The sequence below is a fragment of the Staurois parvus genome, unplaced genomic scaffold, assembly GCF_062004578.1.
Source record: "Staurois parvus isolate SC_StPar_1 unplaced genomic scaffold, SC_StPar_1.0 ptg001302l, whole genome shotgun sequence".
Taxonomy (NCBI): Eukaryota; Metazoa; Chordata; class Amphibia; order Anura; family Ranidae; genus Staurois; species Staurois parvus.
In genome coordinates this window covers 3649624-3661748 of record NW_028319098.1, presented here as the reverse complement: position 1 = coordinate 3661748, position 12125 = coordinate 3649624, and the positions used below count along the sequence as shown (strand labels likewise).

The following is a 12125-nucleotide window of genomic DNA, read 5'->3' as shown; positions in this document are numbered from 1 at the left end:
CTGCGGACATAGTACAGGGAATGACCAGAGACTGCGGACATAGTACAGGGAATGACCAGAGACTGCGGACATAGTACAGGGAATGACCAGAGACTGCGGACATAGTACAGGGAATGACCAGAGACTGCGGACATAGTACAGGGAATGACCAGAGACTGCGGACATAGTACAGGGAATGACCAGAGACTGCGGACATAGTACAGGGAATGACCAGAGACTGCGGACATAGTACAGGGAATGACCAGAGACTGCGGACATAGTACAGGGAATGACCAGAGACTGCGGACATAGTACAGGGAATGACCAGAGACTGCGGACATAGTACAGGGAATGACCAGAGACTGCGGACATAGTACAGGGAATGACCAGAGACTGCGGACATAGTACAGGGAATGACCAGAGACTGCGGACATAGTACAGGGAATGACCAGAGACTGCGGACATAGTACAGGGGATGACCAGAGACTGCGGACATAGTACAGGAGATGACCAGAGACTGCGGACATAGTACAGGAGATGACCAGAGACTGCGGACATAGTACAGGAGATGACCAGAGACTGCGGACATAGTACAGGAGATGACCAGAGACTGCGGACATAGTACAGGAGATGACCAGAGACTGCGGACATAGTACAGGAGATGACCAGAGACTGCGGACATAGTACAGGAGATGACCAGAGACTGCGGACATAGTACAGGAGATGACCAGAGACTGCGGACATAGTACAGGAGATGACCAGAGACTGTGGACATAGTACAGATGACCAGAGACTGCAGACAATGCAGGGGATGACCAGAGACTGCAGACAATGCAGGGGATGACCAGAGACTGCAGACAATGCAGGGGATGACCAGAGACTGCAGACAATGCAGGGGATGACCAGAGACTGCAGACAATGCAGGGGATGACCAGAGACTGCAGACAATGCAGGGGATGACCAGAGACTGCAGACAATGCAGGGGATGACCAGAGACTGCAGACAATGCAGGGGATGACCAGAGACTGCAGACAGTAAAGGAGATTACCAGAGACTGCGGACGTTTGGGGAGGAAGGGGGAACGGGTACCTGAATTTGACAGGTACCCACTCCCACTTCCGTGGAGTTTCCTTCCTTCTTCCTGCGGCGGCTTCTGCGACAGCTGGGTGCCCACTGCGCATGCGCGAGAAGCGCTGCGCTTTGTGAATGGCCCGGAGCCTTCTGGACCTGTCATGTGTCCCAGAAGACACTGGACCATTCACAAAGCGGACGCTTCTCACGCATGCGCAGTGGGCACCCGGCTGTCACAGAAGCCGCCGCGGGAAGACTGCAGCGCTGGAGCGAGGAACAGGTAAGGTCCTGCAGGAGAGAAAAGCTGAGCGTCCGGCCCGATATTCTTATATGGTGGCGGCAGAAATACAGGATCGGCCGCTTTACATTCGCTCCATAAGACGCACTGACATTTTCCCCCCTTTTATGGGGGGAAAAAAAGTGTGTCTTATGGAGCGAAAAATACGGCATATAAAAGTCAAAAGGCTGGTAATAAGCTCAGGATTCAGTCCGAACACAAGCTCAGACCAAACTTTGACTGTATGGGCGTTTGTACAAACAACAGACTTTTAGGTCCATTCAACAGGAGCCCAACATCATATATATAGTGGTATTTCTACAGCTACTACTTGTGGCAGCTTCCCGCATGTCAATGGTTGCTAAGGAAGCGACTGTTGCATCCATCATCTGCCGCTTCCTTAGCAACCAGTGACAACACCTGGCCCTATTCAATTAATGCCTGGCAATCCCCAGCCATGTAAACAAAGGTGTGGAGATAACGTGATCTCACTGATCAAATATGGGCCAAGTGGCTATATTTCATCAATGACCCCACCCCTTTGTTTACTTTTAGCAGCAGGGTCCAGTCATCATTGTAAACGGTCTAGTGATGAATACATATCTTGTCAAACTGGGGGTAGTGACCTGTACGGACATACCTATGAAGTTTCATTTCATTTCCATAATTCCTGCTATAACTAGAGTTGTCATATTCATAAAAATCGATTACACTGATGTTTTTAGAAGCTGAAAATTTCTTAGGCACTAAAACACACCTATGGGACAATGTCCTTTAGGTGAAAAGAACTCCTCAGCGATATACAGGGTGTCCCTAAAGTCTGGACACATAGGAAATATAAGTGTGTGTGTATATATAATATATCACTGTATACGCTCACCAGACCTTAACCCCCTTGACTTCTTTTTTTGGTGGTATGCTAAAGGAGAAGGTGTACTCAATGGAAATCACAGATATCAATCACCTGAAGGAATGCACCATGAATGAATGTGCTCAAATTGAGGGAAATGTGAAGTTACTGCATCCGGTTCATGTGAATCTTGCAAAGCGCATGGAACTTTGCATCACAAATAGTGAAAATCACATTGAAGAGGTTATTGATTAATATCCCAATGAAGTAAAATGTTGTTGAAATATTTAACATGTATTGAAAATATGCAGTCTGTGTGTCCAGACTTTAGGGACACCCTGTATATGCATCCAATTCATGCCATACTTGGGGTCTATCATGGGTAGTGTGGTGGCTTAGTGGTTAGCACTTCTTCCTTGCAGAATTAGGACCATCGGCTTGTGTCCCAACCAGGACACTACCTGCATGGGGTCTGGCTGTTCTTCAATGGGTTTCCTCCCACACTCCAAAGAGATATTTTGGTAGGGTAACTGGCCCCAGTATGCGTATGACTTAGGGACCTTATATTGTAAGCTCCCAAGGGCAGGGAGTGATGTGAATGTACAATATATGTAAAGTGATGCATAAATCATTGGCACTATATAATTACCTGTAATAAATATCAAATCGTAATGTCATTCTGTTCAAAATTATCTTGGTTTTCAAAATGTAATACATTTCTGGAAATATAATTAGAGAAGTGGATATATAAAAGAAGTGTCTGCTGGAACATCATAAAAAAACTTAGACCCATTAAATTGGTTAGGTTGTTTCTGTAACTCCCACTTCAGGGATGTGAAAAGATGGCTGCTTTTGCAGCTCTTGATACCATTGGATCTATAAAGGAATGCTAAAAGTAATTTATGAGAACCACTGACTGATACCAAATTGGACTTACTCTGCATGGAACCAAAGAACAAGCAATCTTCGCAAACGCCTTTTACTTTTAATCCCGTTTTGTCAATGGTCTGTTTTGTGATATCTTTTCTATAAAAATCATTTCAATAAAACAATATTTAATTGTTAAGCTGAATCTCTGGATTTTCTAAATTAGAAATGAAGAATATTTGCCTCTGTGAGGGCTACCGGATAAGTTCACCTTTTGACAAAAAATAATAAAAGCACATTTTTAAAAAGTGTGCATTTCTTATTTTTTGTTGCAGGAGCCTGTAAAACATTGCAGGTCTCCTGCAGGCCGATCAGTATATCTGCTTGCCTGTACGGGATGTGAGGGCAAGCAGATATAGTGACAGGAAGAATCAATGAACTGTGAGCTGTGGAGCGCCATGGTAGTTCATTGAGAACTACAAGCCGACAGCTGCCAAGGCTGTTGGGACTTGTAGTTCATTCATTCACAGACCTCTGTGAATGAATGATGTGGCAGTGTGGACGGAGCCCCGCACGGCCAAACTGTTTTAAAAAAGTGAGAGCTTGCTGGCCGAACATCTGACTTCTGTTGAAGGGGCATGACCAAAAGACACCTGTCGATCGGCATCCAATGGCTGTGTTCTAGTGGGGGGCCGTCCCCCTGTCAGAACACAATAGCTCAGCGGAAAGATTGCTATACTAACATCAGATAGTTAGTACAGCAAGTTGCTTTCAAGCACCTCAGTTTTTTTCGTTCAGCCAACTGAGCTAAACGAAAAACAAATGATAGTTTGCACCTAGTTTTAATCAGCACGATCTTGAAGTCTGTGAACTTTGTAAAGATCCTCACACATTTACTTTCTTGAATTCTGTGACATGTAGTCACTATACACTGTGTGTGGGCCCTGTTGTGTCACACATTTCACAGAACTATGGAAATAAATCCTCCTGCGCTCCCAGTACCCCTAAAGTGCAAGAGTTGCAGCAAGCACCCAATCATGATCCAAACAGCGTAAAAACGTATAATAACAACGGATGCTGTGCTACTCATAAATAACTTCAAGAAAAATAATAATAACTAGGGGTGCACCGAAATTTCGGCGGCTGAAACGTTTCAGTCAAAAACACCCCTACCGGCCGTCAGCTGATATGAAAAAAAGCACTGATACAGGTGCCTGCCCGCCGCCACCGCTCTGTTGTTCTCAGCCTTACCTGAGAAACCATCGAACAATCCCGGGGCTGTGCATAGAGATTAGTGAAGGAAGGATGGCCTCCACTCATTTCTATGCCCTTGGAGGACCGGAACGATGTCCCTTTCCCTTCCGGTTCCGGCCATTTTTTTTTAAGCACTAGACTAGATCAATGCTTTTTTTGCTCTAATTCTTTACATTGCAGAGGAGAGATGTGGGGTCTTATTGACCCCATATCTCTCCATAAAGAGGACCTGTCACTAATTATTTCTATCACAAGGGATGCATGCATTCCTTGTGATAAAAATAAAAGTGATTTAATTTTTTGTTAAAGGGACAGTGCAAAAATAAAAATAAAAAAAGTTTAACGTGCCTCCGTCCCCCCATGCGTGCACATAGTGGTGAACGCATACGTAGGCCATGCCCACATATGTAAACGGTGTTCAAACCACACACGTGAGGTATCACCACGAATGTTGGAGCAAGAGCAATAATTCTAGCACTAGTCCTCCTCTGTAATGTTACACTGCTAACCTTTAGACTTTTTAAAGCATCACCCATGGAGATTTTTAAGTACCGCAGTTTAACGCCATCCATTAGCATGCGCAATTTTAAAGCGTGACATGTTGGGGTTCTGTTTACTCGCTGTAACATCCTCTTTCATATTTTACCAAAAAAATGGGGTATATATTGTGTTATTTTTAAAAACTGCGCATTTCAGTTTCAGTTTTTGTCCAAGTGCATTTTGAATTTTCAGTTTCAGCACCAGAATTTTCATTTCAGTGCACCACTAATAATAACCCCACAAAGCTTTAAATACAATCAAAAGTGAAAATCACACATAAAATGTGACTAAAATATCATAAATAAATAAATGTTCATAAATAAATGATTAAATGCAGTGACCTAAAAATAGTGATGACCAATATTCCTAAGTTAAAACATAAATATTGTGATTTTTCTCATGGTTTTCCAATGCAATTAATCAATGATCACCGTTACCACAAAATACAAAGGAGCTATCACTTCCAGGACCACTGAGAGGAGGCTGTATGAGGGACCTTGCCCACCAGAGAGGGAACTGACACGGCGGTGGACCAGACATCCATTGGAGGGAGTCCGGGCTCCAGGCCGGTGGTGTTTAGTTAAGGCGTTTTGACCCTGCAGGGTCACCACATGGAGGTGAGGGGCCATTGTACCTAGAGTGGGATTCATAGCATCTTGTTGCACATTTATGGTGATTACAGAACACCTCCACCATTTGGATGGTTTTGGACACCTTCTATAGATTGGACATTTATTTTTCACTTTTTAGGACACGTTAATATTTTGTTGTTTTGGTTTTTTGTTTATGTTGGTGGGTGGATTATCCACTGTCGATTTATGTTTGTGGATATATGGAAAGTGTGAGGCACTGTTTGGACTCACTTATTTCCACGTTTATTCAGAACCCCCATTTGGGGTTAAGAATCACGTCATTATTTATAGGCATTATAGCCTATCTTTTTGTTCACTTATCCCCAGTAGGGGGTCACATTTGTGTATACTTAGTGATTGTTAATGATTTACAGGCTGTGAGCCTGATTATTATCTTTCTTTCACAATTACCACAATTTGTGGTTTTATGAATTCACTTCATTTATCCTGTAGTGGGATCACTGGTACTGTTTATATTCACAAGTTACTCTTGAGCATGTAGATTATACGTGCGTTTATATATTTGATTCCTCTTTCTTTTCTTTTTTTCGTATGTTTACTACAAGGAGTGGTGTCACTGATTCACTTTGTTCTTTATCCCATAGTGGGATCACTGTTATTTCTTTCACACCAGTTTTTTCTGAGCGTGTAAAGTTTACATGCGTTTATGTCACTACATTATATTTATTTACTGGTGTTGCCGTACAGGAGTTCATTCAGGATCACAGCATTCAATATATGTGTATATAATCACTGTATTTATATATATTTTATATCTTTTTGGTTATTTTACCCATTTACCCAAGGGGTGTATTTTACCCAAGAGGTGTATTTTGGGGTATACGTCATATTTGACTTAGTCATTTAGTATTGATTTATAAGGGGATACTGTTCACCCATTTACGGATTCACAATGGGGTTTACATATAGTTCATTTATTAGCGCAGCACCACACTTTACATTTTGGATTGACCATTTTTTTGGTATATGGTTAGGTGCTAGCAGCTGTACAGGTTCACCTAAACACAGGAGGACTTTGAAGACTGTCTATATATATATTATATAAATTGTGACATAAATGAATAAAATCCCTATCAGTGTATAAGTCTTCAATAAACTGTGAATCAACCAGTGACCACTGCAAAAATCCTCCACCAGCTAGTGTACATGCTCACCTCCAGCCATGACCCATAAAGGGTCATACACGCTTAATATAAATATGCTCAGCGATGGTATCCTTGCATGTCCCCTCGATACTGTGTCAGGGAAATCCTCTTAAAATGGATGAAATACCAACCCTGGCAAGGTCATGCATGCTCCAAATAAACACACCCAGCAGTAATACCTCGGATGTCCCCTCTGTGATGCACCAAAGACTCCTCTCACATGGGCCACACATGGAAAAATAAATCACAAGGGACTTCCCATAGTGCAGTATGTTTCACATACTGAGTCCTGAGGAAGTCACATGATTCGTGATGTAACACGTAGGACGGAAGCGTGGTGACATTTCAGGTACGGTTGGCAGTCGCCATCTTGGTATACCCATTTTGGTACACCCATGTCTGCTATTTTCTCCTACATGCCTGTATGGGTCTGTGGACCTGTTTTTTATGTGAGTAAGCACTCTGTGTCTTTATTTTAATAAATGTGTAAAACATACTGCACTATGGGAAGTCCCTTGTGAGATTATGTTTGAGTAGCGCAGCATCAGTTGTTATTATACACATTTTACAGAGCCTTCTGAACTACAGAGGTAATGACAGGAGGAGCTTCAGGAGTTAGTGCATGAATTACTGCTTTTAGACAGCAAGGTACCATGGGATATGTAGTCCTCAGAAATCAAAAGTAAACAGCAGAGAAGGTGCAAACCATGCCAGGAATCCAGGACGTTGTGGAAAGATAGCCTGAAGACAGGAAGAGCTCACAACATGAAAGGAGATTTCTCAAGAAAGACTAATATTGGATTGTCAACTATTGTTTGTATTGCTGTTACCATGCTTACATTTAAACAGCATTGTCTGGTAGGGCAAGAAACATGTTCTGTATATTACTCTGCTGCAGTTAAAGTAGGCAAAACCTTTTTTCATTTTGGATAGAGTAAGGGAGGGTTATAACCCCTGTCAGTTTATTTTTTGCCATCTGTGTCCCATTGCAGAGATTTCCCTTATTTTCCTGTCCTATAGCCAAACAGGAACTGAGAGATGTTCCCTGCAAATTAAGGGAATTTCTATGAGGACCCCAAGTTCACCAGAACTAGTGTCCCCATTGGAAGATTTCCCCTCTATTACTTTTCTGAGGACAACCCAAAATTTTGGATTTTCTTTTACTTTCAGGACAACTAGAGAGGGTGACTCTCCCTAAGAGGGGCACAGACAGCAATAAAAACTGACAGGTGTTCTAATCCATCTCCATTCTGTCCAAAGCAAAACTAAAAATAAAGTTTAGCCTTTAGTTATACTTTAAAGTATAACTAAAAGGCAAAAACATGTTTTTAGTTGTGATTAGAATGGAGAAGGATTAAGCCTGATTAACTGTAGTACGATGCGATTTCAGCTGTGATTATGTAGCACAATTTTAAAACGAACTACTACTAGTACCTACTTCTACCTGCTACCTCAACAGTACCTGTGCTATGTCCGCAGTCTCCGACCGTCTCCCATCCCGCGTCCGCAGTCTCCCACCGTCTCCCGCGTCCGCAGTCTCCCACGTCCGCAGTCTCCCACCGCCTCCCGTGCTTCGTCCGCAGTCTCCCACCGCCTCCCGTACTACGTCCGCAGTCTCCCACCGCCTCCCGTACTACGTCCGCAGTCTCCCACCGCCTCCCGTACTACGTCCGCAGTCTCCCACCGCCTCCCGTACTACGTCCGCAGTCTCCCACCGCCTCCCGTACTACGTCCGCAGTCTCCCACCGCCTCCCGTACTACGTCCGCAGTCTCCCACCGCCTCCCGTACTACGTCCGCAGTCTCCCACCGCCTCCCGTACTACGTCCGCAGTCTCCCACCGTCTCCCGTACTACGTCCGCAGTCTCCCACCGTCTCCCGTACTACGTCCGCAGTCTCCCACCGCCTCCCGTACTACGTCCGCAGTCTCCCACCGCCTCCCGTACTACGTCCGCAGTCTCCCACCGTCTCCCGTACTACGCCTGCAGTCTCTGACCGTCTCCCGTACTACGTCCGCAGTCTCCCACCGTCTCCCGTACTACGTCCGCAGTCTCCCACCGTCTCCCGTACTACGTCCGCAGTCTCCCATACTACGTCCGCAGTCTCCCACCGTCTCCCGTACTACGTCCGCAGTCTCCCATACTACGTCCGCAGTCTCCCACCGTCTCCCGTACTACGTCCGCAGTCTCCCGTACTACGTCCGCAGTCTCCCACCGTCTCCCGTACTACGTCCGCAGTCTCCCGTACTACGTCCGCAGTCTCCCACCGTCTCCCGTACTACGTCCGCAGTCTCCCACCGTCTCCCGTACTACGTCCGCAGTCTCCCACCGTCTCCCGTACTACGTCCGCAGTCTCCCACCGTCTCCCGTACTACGTCCGCAGTCTCCCACCGTCTCCCGTACTACGTCCGCAGTCTCCCACCGTCTCCCGTACTACGTCCGCAGTCTCCCACCGTCTCCCGTACTGCGTCCGCAGTCTCCCACCGTCTTCCGTACTGCGTCCGCAGTCTCCGATCGTCTTCCGTACTGCGTCCGCAGTCTCCGACTGTCTTCCGTACTGCGTCCGCAGTCTCCGACCTTCTTCCGTACTGCGTCCGCAGTCTCCGACCTTCTTCCGTACTGCGTCCGCAGTCTCCGACCTTCTTCCGTACTGCGTCCGCAGTCTCCGACCTTCTTCCGTACTGCGTCCGCAGTCTCCGACCTTCTTCCGTACTGCGTCCGCAGTCTCCGACCTTCTTCCGTACTGCGTCCGCAGTCTCCGACCTTCTTCCGTACTGCGTCCGCAGTCTCCGACCTTCTTCCGTACTACGCCCGCAGTCTCTGACCGTCTTCCGTACTACGTCTTCAGTCTCTGACCGTCTTCCGTACTACATCTACAGTCTCTGACCGTCTTCCGTACTACGTCTGCAGTCTCTGACCGTCTTCCGTACTACGTCTGCAGTCTCTGACCGTCTTCCGTACTACGTCTGCAGTCTCTGACCGTCTTCCGTACTACGTCTGCAGTCTCTGACTGTCTTCCATACTACGTCTGCAGTCTCTGACCGTCTTCCATACTACGTCTGCAGTCTCTGATCATGGCATGAATATGTGTAATATAGGGTGCATGTGAGTTGCGATTTAGCCATGGCTTTTCTGGCTCCCTCCACCTCCCTGCTGTGGTCACTATACTAGTGATACTATAAACCTACAGACAACTGAATTCTGCCTCACAGAGTACATTTTAGGGCTTGTTCACACCAAGTGCAGTGCGGTAACGTGTGAAATCACATGTTTTCCCGTATCGCACCACCCCTTTACCTACTCTTCATAGATGATACGTAATCGGTGACTACTTTGTAAAATTTATGGGTACTCATACTCGGTGTTACAAAAAATGGTATCGGTGCATCCCTTGCTATAACCCTCATTTTCAAAATGAAAAAAAAAAAGTTTTTCCCTATAGTTCTACTTTAACGTGGACAAGACTAGTCCCCCCACCACATAAGCCCCTCCAATCACACAGTCCCCTCTTCAGATTCCTATCTTTTGTCTCCAGCACCCCAGCAGAGGGTGGGAGGTGGAGGTGGCAGACTCCCAATCTTCTCCAGATGGCACTGCATACCACCTGCCCTGGACCTGAGTCATGCATTGTATGGTGGGAGTGAGCTGGCTGTCATCACCATGGCAACATCCAATGTTGTGCACCCTGGCTCTAGACCATCATTGGTTGTTATGGTGCCGGCAACCTGCTCACCTGCACCATGGCAACTCCTGACGCTGATCCTGTGCCAGTGACACCCTGGAGGGCCCAGACATCACCCTGGCCGGGGACAGTGGCGTCCTGAAGCAGGTGCGGGGGGTGCGCGCCGCACCGGGTGACACCTACCGTACGAGGTGACACCAGACCCGCTCCACGAAAAGGTAAGTTGTAAAGCAAGCCGACGATCCCCGCAGGATGGATCGGATCTGCGGATTGGAGAGCTCCGATCCATTATAATTAATCCTTAGATTCGATCCATCCTGTGGGGATCGTCAGCATGCAACCAATATCACTCCACGATAAGGTAAGTTGTAAAGAAAGCCAACGATGCCCACAGGATGGATCAGATCTGCGGATTGGGGAGCATAATGGATCGGTGTCCGATCCATTCTGCGGGGATCGTCAGAGGGGGTGTCACCAAGTATTATCGCATGGTGACACCAACCCTAGGGACGCCCCTGGTCAGTGAACACCGGTCTACAATATGACAGCCACTCTTAGCAACCAATCATAGCTAAGCTTCTATAGCAGAGCCAATCACAATCTGCAGAGAGGTGATGTGTGATTGGTTACCCTGAGACCGCCCACACGGGTACAGCTCTGGCTGTGTCTTCTCTCCCATGGCGTATCTGTAGCAGAGGAGCCAGCCTGACCCCCCGCCTCACCTTCATTCCTTTCCTCGGGGGGCTCGCCGCCCCTTCACCGAATGTACTTGTTCCGGACTCACTTCCTCCGCCCACCGCCGTACTGACCGACCGCCCCGCTCTCTGCACCGGAGCCCGCAATCTCCACAGCCACCAACCGGCATGTCTCCCACAGGGCGCGGCCATCTTGCCGAGTCCTGTGACCTCCAAGTATCATAGAGCGCGGACTGGATGCGAGGGAGCGACAGCGGCCTCTAGTGGCCAACACTAATCATTGCACGGATGTCCCTGAATCCCAGATTTGGGTGGAGGAATGTTTTGTCAGGTTTCTGATCACATTCACAGTAAAAGAAGTGAGCACTTCCCTGATTTCCTGGGAATGGGGTTACATGAACTTCTTCTTTCAACCACTTCAGGTCCGGACACTTTCACTCCCTTCCTGTCCAGGCCAATTTTCAGCTTTCAGTGCTATCACACTTTGAATGACAATTGCGCGGTCATGCAACACTGTACCCATATGAATTTTTTTGGCATTTTTTTGAGAAAGATAAAGCTTGATTTTGGTGGTATTTATTCACCACTGGGATTTTTATTTTATTTGCTATGTATATGAAAATGTCCAAAAAATTTTTTAAAAAGTGTTTTTCTTATAACATTTTGTAAATAATATTTCATCATAAATCTTGGCCAAAATTTATTCCATTATCTTTTTAGTAAAAAAAAAAACAAATTAGTTTATAACCAAAAATTATAATTTTTAAACTTTTTTTTACATTTTTATGGGGGGTTTTTTACATACTGTCACCCTAGCAGTACACCCCGGCCCTGCACTACCACCGTCCGGCCGTTTATATACAACGGCCGGACGGGAGGTGGTTAAAGTGTTACTAAACCCATGACCCTGCATTCACTATATTTGGTCTTGCACAATGCACAGAACATGGAAATGCAATTACTTCAGTATATATAAACTGCTAAATACCTTTTCTCTTCAGCAGTAAAATAGCAGTCTTGTGACTTCTATCAGTGTCCGGCTGAGCACTAGTTAAAGCTTGTAGGAGGAGTTTTCATTCTCCTCTGACTGTCCTATGAGGCTGCATAACCCCTGA

The 12125-nt window shown here is 46.1% G+C and overlaps 1 protein-coding gene across 4 annotated transcripts in view; it reads right to left on the bottom strand.

The window, feature by feature from the left end:
- The window catches only part of MRPS28 (mitochondrial ribosomal protein S28), a 158057-nt gene extending 146825 nt beyond the window's left edge, over positions 1-11232 (bottom strand). The window contains exon 1 of one of the 4 annotated variants that reach the window (XR_016308158.1): positions 11038-11232. Coding sequence is in view for 2 of the 4 variants with exons in the window: in XM_089661008.1 (XP_089517134.1) it covers positions 11038-11202 (165 nt within the window). In the remaining 2 variants the exon portion in view is untranslated. The remainder of the gene's footprint in view (positions 1-11037) is intronic. The other 3 variants (XR_016308159.1, XM_089661008.1, XM_089661007.1) reach the window with 3 other exon arrangements.
- Between the last annotated feature and the right edge of the window lie 893 nt (positions 11233-12125).